The 16,633-nt window shown below is 34.8% G+C and overlaps 1 protein-coding gene across 1 annotated transcript; it reads left to right on the plus strand.

Moving 5' to 3' along the window:
• The first annotated feature begins 368 nt into the window (after positions 1-368).
• On the plus strand, positions 369-16,017 carry LOC128203773 (cathepsin L-like). Its single transcript, XM_052905312.1, has 10 exons — positions 369-503; positions 9,559-9,606; positions 10,383-10,496; positions 11,162-11,269; positions 11,776-11,861; positions 12,465-12,492; positions 12,701-12,878; positions 13,509-13,721; positions 14,719-14,851; positions 15,243-16,017. Exons 1-10 carry the CDS (start codon positions 391-393, stop codon positions 15,419-15,421), a joined length of 1,200 nt encoding a protein of 399 aa, XP_052761272.1. The 5' UTR covers positions 369-390; the 3' UTR covers positions 15,422-16,017.
• Positions 16,018-16,633: the final 616 nt, after the last annotated feature.

Here is a 16,633-nt window from a genome sequence, read left to right on the forward strand (position 1 = left end):
GTAGAGTCCGTAGCCCCCTTTTATTCCTCGTAATTACCACAATGTTTATTTTTTTGGTACAAATAAAAATAAGTTTCAACTCTTATCATTGAGAATAAACCGCTTCTCATGAATGAGAAATGCACCATATTTAAGTAAACATTAAGCGATTTTACTGTCATCTCGTATATTGCTAAGGTCTCCGTTTTTGTATAAAAAAAAACGTTTGCGGGCATTAATTTCATAGTTGTTATTTCATATTTTATTTCGATTTTGTACCAACCGGGCTGTTGCGTGGCCCTAAGAACATTTAAAATATATTTAGTGTTATGTAACCTACAATCATCGATAGCGTTACCTCCCTTGATTAAAAAAACGATTATTGTTTGGTACGTTATTGTTTTGGGTTCAATGAGCACCAATATAAACACACTCGTGACAAAGAAAATGAACTTTGGAACGAAAAGAGCAATGGCTTCTTACGCAGTTTGGGCTTTAATTTCCTTTGCAGTGTTATCTTTGGGGTAAGTTTATCTCTGACTGGTGTAAATTGTTGTGAAATACAACTGTCATCCAATAATGGCTATTTAAAACAAACAAAAACGGAGAAAACTGGTCAACTTACTGAACAATCTGTTTTAAGCACTTTACCATTTAGTCCAAATAATTGTACGTTGACGGATTTTTTTTAGATTTTTGATATGGCAAATCCTTCATGTACAAAAAGCTTTTTGGAAATATACACAGTCAAAGTTAACTGTTAAAAAGTTTAAATCAATGCTTAACATTGAACATTGGAATAGAAAAAAGTTTTTATGTTAACATAACCGCACTCAGTCGAGAAACCACTAAAGAAGACATTTACCAGAGGGGCCACGATAGCGAAAGCTAAATTTACGGCCTGAAGATTACAGGTATTACAGGTATATTATTAAGAGTGGGGTTAGCGACTTGAAGGACAATGAGGGTGTTATGTACAGCAATGACGAATCCAAAGCAGAGATTCTCAACAACTTTTTCTGTAGTGTTTTCACTAACGAAGACATTGAGAGTGTACCACATATGACAGATATACATAAACATCACAGAAGAATCAATCTGCAAGCACCTCCAGAAATTGAAGACCAGCAAATCGTCTGGGCCAGATGGCTTCCATCCAAGAATCTTGAAGGAGGTAGCAGAGAGCATAGCAGCACCACTGTGTCAAATCTTCAGACAGTCACTTGATTCCGGTCAGCTGCCCTCACAATGGAAACAGGGCCAAGTCACCCCAATATTTAAAAAAGGAGACCGCAGTACACCTGGGAACTATCGGCCTGTCAGTCTGACATTGGTCCTATGTAAGGTGATGGAGTCCTTCATTCGAGAAGCACTGATGGACCATATGACAGCAAATAATTTTTTTCTGCGACGAACAACATGGATTTGTCCCTGGCCGTTCATGTATGACACAATTGTTAGTTTGCCTGGATGAATGGACCGAGGCGTTGGACAGAGGGGCATGTATGACACAATTGTTAGTTTGCCTGGATGAATGGACCGAGGCGTTGGACAGAGGGGATCCGCTGGACACTGTGTATCTCGACTTTAAGAAGGCATTCGACACGGTTCCACACCAGAGACTATCCAACAAGATAAGAAGTTACGGCATAAAGGGGAAAGTGAGAGACTGGATAATCAGCTTTCTACAAGACCGTTTACAGAGGGTAGCAGTCAACGGGCACACATCCAGTTGGGCGGAAGTGACAAGCGGTATTCCTCAGGGCAGCGTCCTTGGACCCATACTCTTTGTAATCTTCATAAATGATCTACCGGATGCTGTCAGGAGTGTGACTCGTATCTTCGCCGACGACACAAAGATGTATGGAAAATCTGCGACGAACGAAAACAGGGTGAAGCTGCAAGAAGACATTGAGAGGCTGTCAAATTGGTCAGACACGTGGCTCCTGCGCTTCAATGCAAGTAAATGCAGCGTTATGCACCTTGGTCATAACAACAAACGGCACCAGTACTACATGCGCGACAGTGAAGGGCAGCAAACAGAACTAGCAGCAGCAGAAATGGAAAAAGAGCTTGGGCTAAATGTAGATGACAAGTTGACCTTCCATCAACATGTCAACACTGCAGTGGGGAAGGCAAACAGAATCCTGGGGCTCATAAAGAGAACTTTTACAACAAGAGCTAACATTGTTATGAAGAAGTTGTATACGACCATGGTTCGGCCAGTGCCGGAGTACGGGAATGCCCCCAGAATACAGCAGTATGCCATTGACATCGACAAAATGGAGAAAGTTCAGAGAAGAGCTACATGGCTTTGTAACGATGTCAAGGATCTGCCCTACGAAGAGAGGCTACGAAAACTCAAACTGCCATCCCTCTACTTCAGAAGAGAGAGAGGAGACATGATCCAGGTATTCAAAATCCTGAAGGGCATTGACAGGATTGACCAAGACAGCCTACTGCCATATCCCAAGGTACGAGAAACCGGGGCCACAGCATGAAACTGAAAAAGCAGCGTAGCAGACTAAATGTCGGGAAGTATTCGTTCTGTGTGAGGGTTGTAAACGATTGGAATAGTTTGCCCAACTGGGTTGTGGATGCAAAAGACCTTAACGCTTTTAAGACCAAGCTTGACAAGCACTGGGGTTACAAACAATTTTTAACTAGACCCACGCATGCAGTCATAGGTGTTAAAAGAAGACTTGAGCGGGAGTTACAGGCCTAGCCTAAATCCTGTAGAACCGGTAACAAAGGTAACAAAGGTAACAAATTGTTTAGTATCAAAAGTGGGTAGTTGTTCCGATCAGGATTCCGGGTTAAAGCATATAGCGTCTATAAAATATCATAAAAACAAGAAATATTATCAGATAATGTTATTTTATATTAGTTCCGTACGCACACAAAAAATATCCAACTTATAATTATGAGTTTGACGGCTTTTCTTTATTTCATTCTGTCAAAACATAACGATATATACATGAATGGGCACCTGCAAGGCTTCAGGGCACAGTTTTAAATCGCTCGGAACATTTTGGCCATGGCCGAGTTGTTACTATTGTTTAACGAGGTCTATCTCGAAGCTTTGTCGGAGGAGGCCGAGTTATTACGATTGTATCGAGTTGTTCCCCTTCGCATAATTGTTACCTGTGTCAGTCAACTTTCGTTTTATTGGAAAGGTAAACAACTTGTTTTAATGCATTAAATGCTTGTTTAGTGCAAAATAACATTTCACTTACATGGTAAAATATGAATTTAACTCTTTATGATCAATTTCAACCATAAAATACTTCACTTAAAACAATTTCAATATTTTTAAAACACCCCCGTTTTTTGCACATTCCCGTTTAGACGTTAGGGATTGGAAGAATCCCGTATAACACGTCTATTATTTTAGACTATTTACCCTTTTACTTAGTTTCAGCAGTCTGTTGGAAGATGCACTTATTAAAATCTGACATCCAATAAATCTGTCTGCCCAGTGATGTCCTCAAACCTACAACTGCTTGAACATGTAATTAACCAGGTTGCTGGCTCTTACCAACATACTACATAGACAGGGGTGGGATCCAGGAATTGACATTTAAAGAGAGAAAGCAATAAACTAGGGGCACAACCTTTTGACATGAACCCCTCCTTCTGAACCAAAAGTATATGGCGTAAACTGTCTGCATGTGGATTTTGGGTTACTCAATCAAGAAAATGTTAACAATTTGTAGTTGGAAATGATGCATTGTGAGCATATTTTATTATTTTTTTCTCCTATTTAGACATAAAAAGTAAACTTGGATGATTTTATGAGTATACTTTTGTATTAATTACAAAGTTACAAATGTATGAGGGAGATAATAAACTTGTCTGTTTGGCAAGGTATTAGACTGACATTGTGCATTTAATCTGTTAGAGTTACACTGTGGACTCATGCATTCCATTTCAGTATTATTGGCAATTTTTAGAATAGAAGTTCTAGCTATTTGACTCGCATTCATTGCCAAATTCCGGTATGACTTAATAAAATAACCTATTTTTCGCGAAATAGGTTATTTTCGAAAATAGGTTATTTTCGCGAAACTAAGATTTTGAAAGAAATATTAAATCAGATTTAGTTTTGGCGAAAATAACATTTTTGACCAAAATATATATAGTCAGTTTTTGGCAAAAATAAAGTTATTTTCATGACGAAAATAAGATTTTGAAAGAAATATGAAAATAGAGTTAGTTTTGGCGAAAATAACATTTTTGACCAAAATATAGTTGCAAATAAAGTCATTTTCGCGAAAATAAGATACTGATATAAATATGAAAATAGGGTTAGTTTTGGCGAAAATAACTTTTTTTGACAATAATTTATTTAGTTTTTACTAAAATGAAGTTATTTTCGCGAAACTAAGATTCTGATATAAATATGAAAATAGGGTTAGTTTTGGGGAAAATAGCCTTTTTTGACAATAATGTATTTAGTTTTTACTAAAATAAAGTTATTTTCGCGAAACTAAGATTCTGATATAAATATGAAAATAGAGTTAGTTTTGGCGAAAAATAACATTTTTGACCAAAATATAGTTGCAAATAAAGTCATTTTCGCGAAAATAAGATACTGATATAAATATGAAAATAGGGTTAGTTTTGGCGAAAATAACCTTTTTTGAAAATAATGTATTTAGTTTTTACTAAAATAAAGATTTTTACTAAAATAAAGTTATTTTCGCGAAAATAAGATACTGATATAAATATGAAAATAGGGTTAGTTTTGGGGAAAATAACATTTTTTGACAATAATGTATTTAGTTTTACTAAAATCAAGTTATTTTTGCGAAAAATCAGATTTTGATATAAATATGGTTAGTTTTGGCGAAAATAACATTTTTTGATGATAATGTATTTAGTTTTTACTATTAAAAATCAAGTTATTTTTGCGAAAATCAGATTTTGATAAAAATCAGATTTTGATAAAAATCTGAAGGTAGGGTTAGTTTTGGTGAAAATAACATTTTTGACAATTATGTGGTTAGTTTTTGGCAAAAATAAAGTTCTTTTCTCGAAAATAAGATTTTTTTAAAAAAAAATGGGAGAAATACATTCTGTTGCCGTAAATGACAATTTTTAATCCAAAATATTAAAAAACTTTTATTCGGTCTACATTTAACACATATATGACAGGTGCATTAGTGTTTCGAAACTATTGTGTTTATAAGAAAAATGAACAATGATTATTGATAGTATTTTGACATGTTTCTGTTAATCACACCTCCTTCCGAAATGTGCAACATCAAAGCGGTTATACACACTTGTTTGTCATTAAGCGGATTAAGTTAATGACAATGACCCATAATTATAGACTGTTATTGCTACTGCAGCAGGTACATGATAAAACTAAAGGGAACAATCAAAGATATGCCCTACAACAATAGTAGTCTTAAATCGCTCATTGCTGATAGTATTGCTCATCCCGATTTTTATGGTAAAGTTTTAAAGAAAATTCGGAAAATTAAAATGTTTCCAGCAGGTAGTTGGGCAGATAGACTTAATGAATTACTTGGATTTTATTTAAACCGTGGATATAAAGGCAATTTTTTGAAGAGCATTTGCCTTCTTGTTTTTGAAGATGAATACCTGAAACAAAATATTGGGTTGAATATAGCATCCTTTCATAACTAAACTTTCAGAGCTTTGATTTTTATGAAGATTTTGCTAATTCATGTTATCTTTAAAACCGTATATTTGGCGAACACGTTTTGGCTGACTCCGAGTGTTTTGGCATGTGACTTCATTTTCTTCAAACTTGTACATTTTCAAATCATTTAGAAGGAGAGATTAGCAAATACAAGTCGCTTTATTTTTAATAATGTTTTTCTTTATTTGTTCCCAGTTTTAGTACAACGATGCTTTTTATTCTTGATAAACATACCAAGTTTGTAGAGTTTTGTGCTGTTCTATGTTTCTTGTTTGTTCTATGTCTTTAGCGTCTACCCAGTGCCACTAAACTGGGTTTATGTTTAAACTTTTGCTACAGAGCTTGTTTCTGTTGCTTTTTGCATAAATATTAAAAGGGGATGCCGACATGTCCAAAATGTTATTAATGCCCAAAATAACCCGATTTTTAGATTTTTACCCAAACTTATTACACCCCCAAATTTTTTATTTTTTCCAAAATCTAACTACATTTTTGTCAAAAATGGTATTTTCGACAAAACTTACCAGATTTTTATCAAAATCTTATTTTCGCGAAAATAACTTTATTTTAGCCCAAACTAAGTACATAATTTTCAAAAAAATATTATTTTTGCCAAAGCTTTCCAGATTTTTACCAACATCTTATTTTCGTGAAAATACCTTATTTTAGCCATAAACTAACTACATGTTTGTCAAAGATGTTATTTTCGCCAAAACTAACCCTTATAATTTTCAGATTTTTACCAAAACTTATTTCCGCGAAAATAACTTTATTTTATCCCAAAACTAACTACATTTTTTCCCGAAATATTATTTTCGCCAACACTTTTTGTCAAAAATGTTATTTTCGCGAAAATAACTTATTTTCATAAAAAATAACGGACCCAAAATAACCTTATTTTCGTATTTTAGTCAAAAAAGCTATTTTCGTATTTTAGTCATACCCCCAAATTCAGTTCAATTTATAGACTTGAGTTTTTTGATGAATTTTATATATCAAGAATTTTACTTGTAATCATAATAGAACTATTGTACACTGTTTTGATCAAATAAAACTATTTTAATGCACATTGCACTATGTATTGGCATTGTCATTGTGTCAGTGAGTAGTGAAACAGTGACCATACTTAGCGATATACTAGGAGTGTGTGCACTTCAAAATCAGTACATACACATGTATCACAGACATAAATTTTGAGTGATAAACCTTGAACTACTTACAAAATAGTGCATTTATGGAAAATATTAATTACTGATATCAAGATTGTAACCATATATTGAATAGCTGAACACACAAAAGTATTAAATGATCGGTGAGTGCTAAAAGATTTACTGTGATCTACTATTGTCTCAAGGTAGAAACATCGTGTTTTCTGCACCTTTCTTTCAAATTAAACTTGGTTTCCATCATAAGAACCATTGTTTTCGACATGTATTCATCCTTTTTGGTATTTTAATTTATAACAATTGTATTAAGTGTGGTAAATCCGATTTGGGAGTAATAGTGCACCTTTGAAACTTTGGGGTTAAACCTATTCCTGTCCAAGTTGGAGTTTTTGCATAAACAAAAAGATATAATGGGAAATGAAATCAGTAAAGACAGCCATAAAAGCAGCAGAAACTGGAAGTGATCAACATAAACATCTTAGGCCTTCTATGGATTGCTTGAGATAGAGAGAGAAAAAAGCCTCTGTCAGTTTTTGTTCATGTTTTACGATCTGTAATGCAATACTTCATTGGGAATTTTTATATTCATACTTGGACTTGATACATGAAAGCATTGAAAATATATCCAGATAACTGCTTAAAACAGCTGAACGAAAAAGTCCTGAATGATCTCTTACCAATGTATAATTTGCTTGATACAGCCATTTGCCCCACTATATAGGCTGCAATACTAGTATGATTTACAGACATGATACAGCCATTTGCCCCACTGTAGACTTCAATACAAGTATGATTTACAGACTTGATACAGCCATTTCCCCACTGAAGACTGCAATACAAGTATGATTTACAGACTTGATACAGCCATCTGCCCCACTGTAGACTTCAATACAAGTATGATTTACAGACTTGATACAGCCATTTCCCCACTGAAGACTGCAATACAAGTATGATTTACAGACTTGATACAGCCATTTGCCCCACTATATAGGCTGCAATACTAGTATGATTTACAGACCTGATACAGCGATTTCCCCACTGAAGACTGCAATACAAGTATGATTTACAGACTTGGTACAGCCATTTGCCCCACTATATAGGCTGCAATACTAGTATGATTTACAGACCTGATACAGCGATTTCCCCACTGAAGACTGCAATACAAGTATGATTTACAGACTTGATACAGCCATTTGCCCCACTGTAGACTTCAATACAAGTATGATTTACAGACCTGATACAGCCATTTGCCCCACTGTAGACTTCGATACTAGTATGATTTACAGACCTGGTACAGCCATTTGCCCCACTGTAGACTGCAATACTAATATGATTTACAGACCTGGTACAGCCATTTGCCCCACTGTAGACTGCAATACTAATTGATTTACAGACCTGATACAGCCATTTGCCCCACTGTAGACTTCAATACTAGTATGATTTACAGACCTGGTACAGCCATTTGCCCCACTGTAGACTGCAATACAAGTATGATTTACAGACCTGGTACAGCCATTTGCCCCACTGTAGGCTTCAATACTAGTATGATTTACAGACCTGGTACAGCCATTTGCCCCACTGTAGACTGCAATACTAATATGATTTACATACCTGATACAGCCATTTGCCCCACTGTAGACTGCAATACAAGTATGATTTACAGACCTGGTACAGCCATTTGCCCCACTGTAGACTGCAATACAAGTATGATTTACAGACCTGATACAGCCATTTGCCCCACTGTAGGCTTCAATACTAGTATGATTTACAGACCCGATACAGCCATTTGCCCCTCTGTAGACTGCAATACTAATATGATTTACAGACCCGATACAGCCATTTGCCCCACTGTAGACTGCAATACTAATATGATTTACAGACCCGATACAGCCATTTGCCCCACTGTAGGCTTCAATACTAGTATGATTTACAGACCTGGTACAGCCATTTGCCCCACTGTAGACTGCAATACAAGTATGATTTACATACCTGATACAGCCATTTGCCCCACTGTAGACTGCAATACAAGTATGATTTACAGACCTGGTACAGCCATTTGCCCCACTGTAGACTGCAATACAAGTATGATTTACATACCTGATACAGCCATTTGCCCCACTGTAGACTGCAATGCAAGTATGATTTACAGACCTGGTACAGCCATTTGCCCCACTGTAGACTGCAATACAAGTATGATTTACAGACCTGATACAGCCATTTGCCCCACTGTAGGCTTCAATACTAGTATGATTTACAGACCTGGTACAGCCATTTGCCCCACTGTAGACTTCAATACTAATATGATTTACAGACCTGGTACAGCCATTTGCCCCACTGTAGGCTTCAATACTAGTATGATTTACAGACCCGATACAGCCATTTGCCCCACTGTAGACTGCAATACTAATATGATTTACAGACATGATACAGCCATTTGCCCCACTGTAGACTGCAATACTAATATGATTTACAGACCCGATACAGCCATTTTCCCCACTGTAGACTGCAATACTAATATGATTTATAGACCAGATACAGCCATTTTCCCCACTGTAGACTGCAATACTAGTATGATTTACAGACCCGATACAGCCATTTGCCCCACTGTAGACTGCAATACTAATATGATTAACTGACCCGATACAGCCATTTGCCCCACTGTAGACTGCAATACTAATATGATTAACTGACCTGATACAGCCATTTTAAAAATATCTTTAATACATATATAATTTATTTCAGGAGCTGCAGATATGCAGAAGATGAGGACTCTGCTAGAAACTTATTCAAGTTTGTACACAATCATTTTATAACACCTCTCAGTCAGAGTCAATACGTAGTGGTATAAAAAATTTTTTATGTAGTATATATCTATGTACAGATCTTTTTTATACACTATGTACATGTATTTGTAAAGTGGTATAATCTCTGACTGATACTGCCACCTTCACTCCCACTAAAATATAAGTTTCAAATAAATAATTGAATATAAGGTAGTTTGAGTCTTTGCAGCTTTTCTCATAAGAATAAGATAAGTAAAAGCTAAGAAATAACCATTTCTGTATGCTGATGTTTACAATCTGGTTTGGTAGAAGTTTATTTAATTGTTACACACTGAGTCATGAAAAACTTCTTACGAGACTAATGAAAGAAACTGTGATGATACTAACTGGTGCAGTGTTCAACAACATCTTAGTCATCCATACATCTTCCATCAAGGTTATAAGACTGTTATATATATATCTGAACATAATAATTAAAAAAATATTTTTTTCGAAGTGAAGGGTTTTTCTGATTTTCTGCCTGTAAGAGCTGGCTGGTAACCTTAAGCAAAACTCCCCCCCCCCCATTTATAGAAAAAATTCCTGTGGAAAACATACAGATGTGGTTGATTTTCTGATGAATAAACAAAATTTACTCAAGACTAGCATCAACAAAGTACAATGTGTGTATCTAATTAACCATGCATTTTTCCAAATTTCAAATATTTTTCCATTTTGAAAGATACTGGTTATAAAAAAACAACAACCAAAAAGCAGTGTTATTATGTTATTTTGTTTTTCAAGGTTGTGGCAGAAAGAATATGAGGTACAGTATGACAGCTATCTCCAGGCGGAGGAAAAGTTCCATGTTTTCTGGGACAACATCAAGTACATCAACAACCTTAATAAGGAGTACAGGTAACGTCCATTTTGTTATAACATGTTATCACCTTACATATATAGGATAGACAATTGGCTGCATTTTAAAAAAACAAACTTTTATCAGTTATTCTAGCGTGTGATTAATGTTTTATTATGAAAATGATAGCAAGTTAAAATATAGTTTTCACCGGTTTATGAGATTAATGATAGAGAGGATATTTGTTTATTTCATTGTAAGATCATATTTTATTTCCCGAGTGTCATAGAAAAACATATTTTCACGAGTGGCGATCTTACACTGAAATAAACAAATATCTTCCATACCATTTATTTCATAGACAGGTGAAAACTACATGTTAAAATTATCTATAATCACATGCTCGAATAACTGATAAAAGTTTTTTAAAAATCTAGAAAAAATGCAGTAAATTGTCAGTATTGGGAATATTGTTCCTTTTACATTAAAGATTTTGTAGTGAAAATATCAAATTAATATTTTCACTGTGGTTATTTCACTGATAAAACTCCATATTTCATTGTAAAGCATGAAAGAAATTGATCCATTTTTATTTTGACAAAATGGTTTCAGGTACTAATCCTGATGTTTTGAAAGAAATATTCTTGCATGTTAGGTTGTAAACATGTGGTGTCTGTTGTTGTGTAAGTTTTCATTTAATGTAACATTTTATGACAATCAACAGTGGTGAGACAGAGTTCGCCCTGAACCATTTTGCTGCCATGACAACCAAAGAATTCAAGCTGAAAATACTGATGCCAAAAAGACAGCCGCCAGTTTTTGATGAATCAAGGTTTGTTAGTAAGGCTATTTTAGGCCATTTTTTAAAGCATATTCTAAATGGCATGATTAAAATGAGAAAGTACAGTTTATTAGGTAACATTTTTTGTAAACATGTATTTGACATTTATGATAAACCCTTTAAAGTGTTGAAAGTTTTACCATGTTGTCAGAGTGATGATTACTCATAAATGATAAGATCTTCTGCAATTTCATGGGTTTTATATTTACAACATTCCTTAAATCAAAGAGTTTGGAAATTAAAGATGTAGCAAAGACCTTATTTACACAAGTTTGCTGGTGATTAAATAATGATGTTGCAAAGTTAAACCTCGCAAAATCAGAAAAGGTTAGGAAACAAATGTGGAAAATGAACCTCATAAAATTGATTATACATGTTAAAGTTGGATTGTACATAACATTAAATATGAACAATGAAATTGATGTTTTAATTACATCTGTTACAGATATATCCGTGATAAACTGGGTCGAGACATGATTTAATTACATCTCTTACAGATATATCCGTGATAGACTGGGTCGAGACATTCCAGACTCATTTGACTGGGTAGAGAAAGGAAGAGTGACACCAGTCAAGGACCAAGGTAGGTGTCCAGGGAATATAATGTTTAAAGATGCACTCTTACTCCCAAATAAGATTTACGACAATTAATAATATTGTTTTAGTTGTACTTAAAGGATGAATAAATAAAACAATGGTTCTTATGAAGGATACCGAGTTTAATTGGAAAGAAATGAGCATAAAACAGGGTATTTCTACCTTAGGAGACTATAGTAGATCACAGTAAATCTTTAGCATTCACCAATTGTTTAATATTTTTGCGCTTTTTGCTGTTAAATACACGGTATGTTAAACAATCTAGTTTCCAGTGATTAATATTTTCCATTCCAGCTTTATTTCTCAAAATGTATGTTTGTTATACATGTGTATGTATTGATTTTGAATAAGAGTGTCACTTAAATGGTTTACTGTTTATTAGATGTCTGCCTGATTGTTTAACATTGTGACAATTTACTGTCTAGATGATTAACTTGCACACAATGAAGTGAACACTTGAATTAAAGCTTCATGTATATGATGAATTCAGTTACTTTAAACTTTATTTATTTTATGATGATTGTGAAGGAAGTTCAAGTATTGCCATGATAGTCCATGATTTATGTGACATCATGTGTTCATCTTGCAGGGGATGTTGGCACTTGCTGGGCCTTCAGGTAAACTCATTTAAAGTAATAAGAAAACTAATAATTTATGTGATATAAATTAAAATTTAGGTATTCCTAAACACTCCATATTTACTAAATGTATCCATTCTGACATTTAGATTAATTTTAAACAGATGTTCCTTAAAGGTCTTTAAATGTTACTGAAAATCATATTTGTTGATTTTTTTCCTGATTGAATGTGTTCGTTCAATATCAGCGCTGTTGAGAATATGGAGGGTCAGTGGATAGCCGCGGGTCAAAAGATGACCAACTTATCTGTGGAGCAAGTCGTGGAATGTGACAGTAACGTGGATCACTCAGGGAACTCCACACATGCGGACTGTGGTGTGTTTGGTGGATGGCCGTACCTTGCATACCAGTATGTTATGAAGGCTGTAAGTGGATTATTGACTTCACCGTTAGATTTAGCATACTGTATCTCATGTACCGTTCTTACATGTATGCCTTAAAATGCAGCTAATCAGTTTTCTTTCAGGTTCATTTCTTTAATGCATTATTGTATCCACTTGCCTTTTTAACACACTTTGATGAATGCCTATGTATACAGAACCATTTCTGTTGAATTTCCATATGATCATTAAGATGAGTTTATAGGTAAACTTGTATCTAACACTTTAGAGTCTCAAGCATTCTTAAAAATTATCATAGTATCTTGCTAACTGTATTTTGTTCTCCTTTTTGTGTGGTCTAGCTTCATAGGTAGACTTGAAATTCTGCTGTTAACTTGGTATATTTGCACTGCTGCTAGGTACAACTAAAACCTAAAGCCCCGTAGCTGATTGTATAAAAGTGGAGTATTCTTTGGTTTGATCAAAGTTAGCTGAAAAGTTTATTGATTGGTCAATATTTATCCAATCATTACTATTAACCAATCAAATGATTTAAATGTGCAAACTTACCAAAAGATAACCTGTAAGACACCTTACCCAAGTTTTATACAATTTACTGCTAGAGACTTACATATTGGCATGCACTTTTTAAGTTTGACCCCTATTTTCTGACAGGGAGGCCTGGAAACTGGGGAAGATTACAGTTACTGCTGTGGTCTGGGAGGCAAGCCCGGGACTTGCTCCATCTGCCCGGCAGCGGGCTACAACTGGACCCTGTGCGGTGATCCAACCTGGTTTTGTAACATGACACAAAGCTGTGGGGCTAAGATTAACCCCAAGAAGTTTGTCCCTGGACTTAAAGTTGTGGACTGGAAAGCCATCGATGAGGTTTGTAGAAAATCCCAGATTCATTTAGCTGTAATTTTTGCACTCGAGCCAAGGTAATGAAAATGACAGATTTTGTGTCCAACTTTTGAGCAATAAGAAAAAGTTGAATGTCCAAAGTTCATGATCTACAGGGTTTGAAGCAGGGATTAAACCCAATGTCCGCTTTCTATGAATTACAAGCCTTTAGGTTTAAGAAAAAGTACTATATTTATGTATTTTAGATCATTTGTAAATACAGCTATTAGCAGATATGTAAATATATAAACCCATTCTTCTTGAAATATCTCAAGTCCCTTATCATAGGGTCAAGCTTAGAAATAGGGTAAATAGTACTGCATTTTGATCCAGGTTTTTGTATTCAACTTGTGTTGATTTTTGCAGATTCAGATTTTTCAAGGCGCGAGCCAAATGAAATCAGTATCAACAAAAACCATGCATTACTAATTACCCTTTTATTATATACATTTTTGGTTAAATTAAAGTTATAAGACAAATGTTTTCATAATAAATCTCATTTGAATGACAAACTATTTGTTTTTTTGACATCATTTACCATTGCACAATGATATTACATTTATGATGTTTCATCACCAGAGTGGAATACCGACTATAGTCTTTCACTTAGTCCTATAGCCTTTACTTTATGTATTGGTTGTGGATATAAGATCGGTATTTAATAAATTCGGTTATTTTCTCCCTTTAAAAAGTTCCAAGACTTTTAGGCAAAGTTTGGAGGATTATTTTTAAAGATAATCATGATGAATTATGTATTGGTTTTAGGCGAAGTATGAATTGGTTTATAAAATCAAATTTAAGCAAGTGAATTCGCTAAATATAACATGACACTGAACCCTGCTTACTGTATATTTAGAAATTTGGCCCTTATATCCGTTTTGAATGGGCAATTTGTGAGGCTCTATGAACCTGAAACAGGAACTACCACTGAGCAGAAAGCCATTTTTGTGAAAAATAGTTTGATATTTACATCTTGTTATAGGATGAAAACACAATAGCTGAACAAATGATGACCATTGGTCCATTATCTGTTGCCATGGATGCGACACTTCTGCAGCATTACCACAAGGGCGTGTTTGACCCCATCTTCTGCAGCAAGACAGCTCTGGACCACGGTTAGTTTAATACTGTTTCTCAATGTATACTCCTTAATGCATTTAAATTAAGCCAAAAATGTTTGTTTTTGGTTTCATTACTGACCCGTATCTTTTTATTGCCAGTAGACAATTATTTTTTTTTGACTGTTTCTACACATTCTATGTAGAATAAAGCTGTAGTATTTACAAATGTAATGGATCAGGTCTACTCAATTAAGGAGTTTTTATTTATCCTCACCAGGGTTATTTCTCATGGCCACTTAAAATGGACACTAGTACTGGATTCTTCCAAAAAATCTGATTTGTCACAATCAAGCTGAAAGGGATTAATATAAACTTGACTCAGTCAAAACAAGTTATGTATGAAATAATGAGTTGAATTTACTTAATCAATAAATGCTCTTTTTAGCGGTTCTGCTGGTAGGATGGGGAGTTGAGAAGGACCTGTTCTCCACGAAGCCGTACTGGCGTGTAAAGAACTCCTGGGGCGCAAAGTGGGGAGAAAACGGATATTTCCGTATGCTCCGAGGGTCAGGGATATGTGGTATCAATACAGCGGTGACAACCGCAGTTCTGCAGAAACCTTAGGGTTGGATTTGGATAGGAAGAATATTCCTTCTCCTTTGTGAAAACATGAGTTAATAAGATGATGACACTTTCAAAATGAGATTAGATGATTAATTATTCACTAATAAATATTTTATTTTATTATTAGCAGGTAAAAGTTTCATAAGATTGTTTTTTGCAAGGTCATGATTCTGATATTGTTAAGCTTTGAAAGATTGTTTGCCACTTAATAAATCCAAGATTGTAGATTGGCATATAACCTTAAACTTACATGTGATTATGGACCTCTGATTTATTTCTATTCTAATTGTGAACGAGTAGCTGTGGCTAAAATGGAAAATAGAGCTCCACCATCTTTGCTGTTGTTTTGCCTTTGTAGACCATCATGGTGCTAGGATTATATGTGTTCGATTGTGAGAATGTATGTTTTTTATGAAGTTTGAGAACTCGATATATGATTACCATTATTATCTGTCAAAAACTGTGAAGTTTGTGAACCCAATATGTGATTATGATTATGATCTTTCAAAAACTGTGATATATTGTTTGTGTGTTACGTGATAAACTATGATTCCGAAAATAATATTTCTTTGAGAAATAAAAATGAGCAAACCTTTTATTGCTGGTCTTTTTTTGAAGGCATGAGCACCTTTGATTAATAGCAATATATACCAACCAGCATAATTTGCCAATACAACAAAGCTTTGATTTGTCTAAAGCAGCGCTTTAGAGTGAAGCTAGGGATGACAACAATATAAAAGTACTCGGCCCTGTTTCAGTTAAGATCATAAGACTTCAGATCATAAATATTTAGTCGTCAACAGCCTTTCAATAACATAAGGACATTTATCACATAGAGTCTGCCCATAATTTTAAACATATCACTCTTTAGCAGGCAAAGTTAACACCCAACAGATATCTTTAATATTAAAACAGGGCCCTAAAGACTCGTATTTTGTTCCCTTTTTATGGAGAATACCAATTATTCCTGTGTTTCAGGCTATCCAGGGTGACTGTAACAGCTCAAGAATTTGTCTCCTCTGTTGCACAGTCATACAAATCAGACTTTTGGAAGAACAAGCCAGACTTCTTATACTAGTGCTTGGCATCAACATTTGGTTATGTTTGGCTCAGATATCTATCATCACTAAATGCTATGAACTAATTAAGCATTGAAAAGGGCAAGCAATCCATTTCATACACTTTACACCTGTCCAACTAAATGTTTATGGC

Source organism: Mya arenaria, chromosome 9 (assembly GCF_026914265.1).
Source record: "Mya arenaria isolate MELC-2E11 chromosome 9, ASM2691426v1".
NCBI classification, from domain to species: Eukaryota; Metazoa; Mollusca; class Bivalvia; order Myida; family Myidae; genus Mya; species Mya arenaria.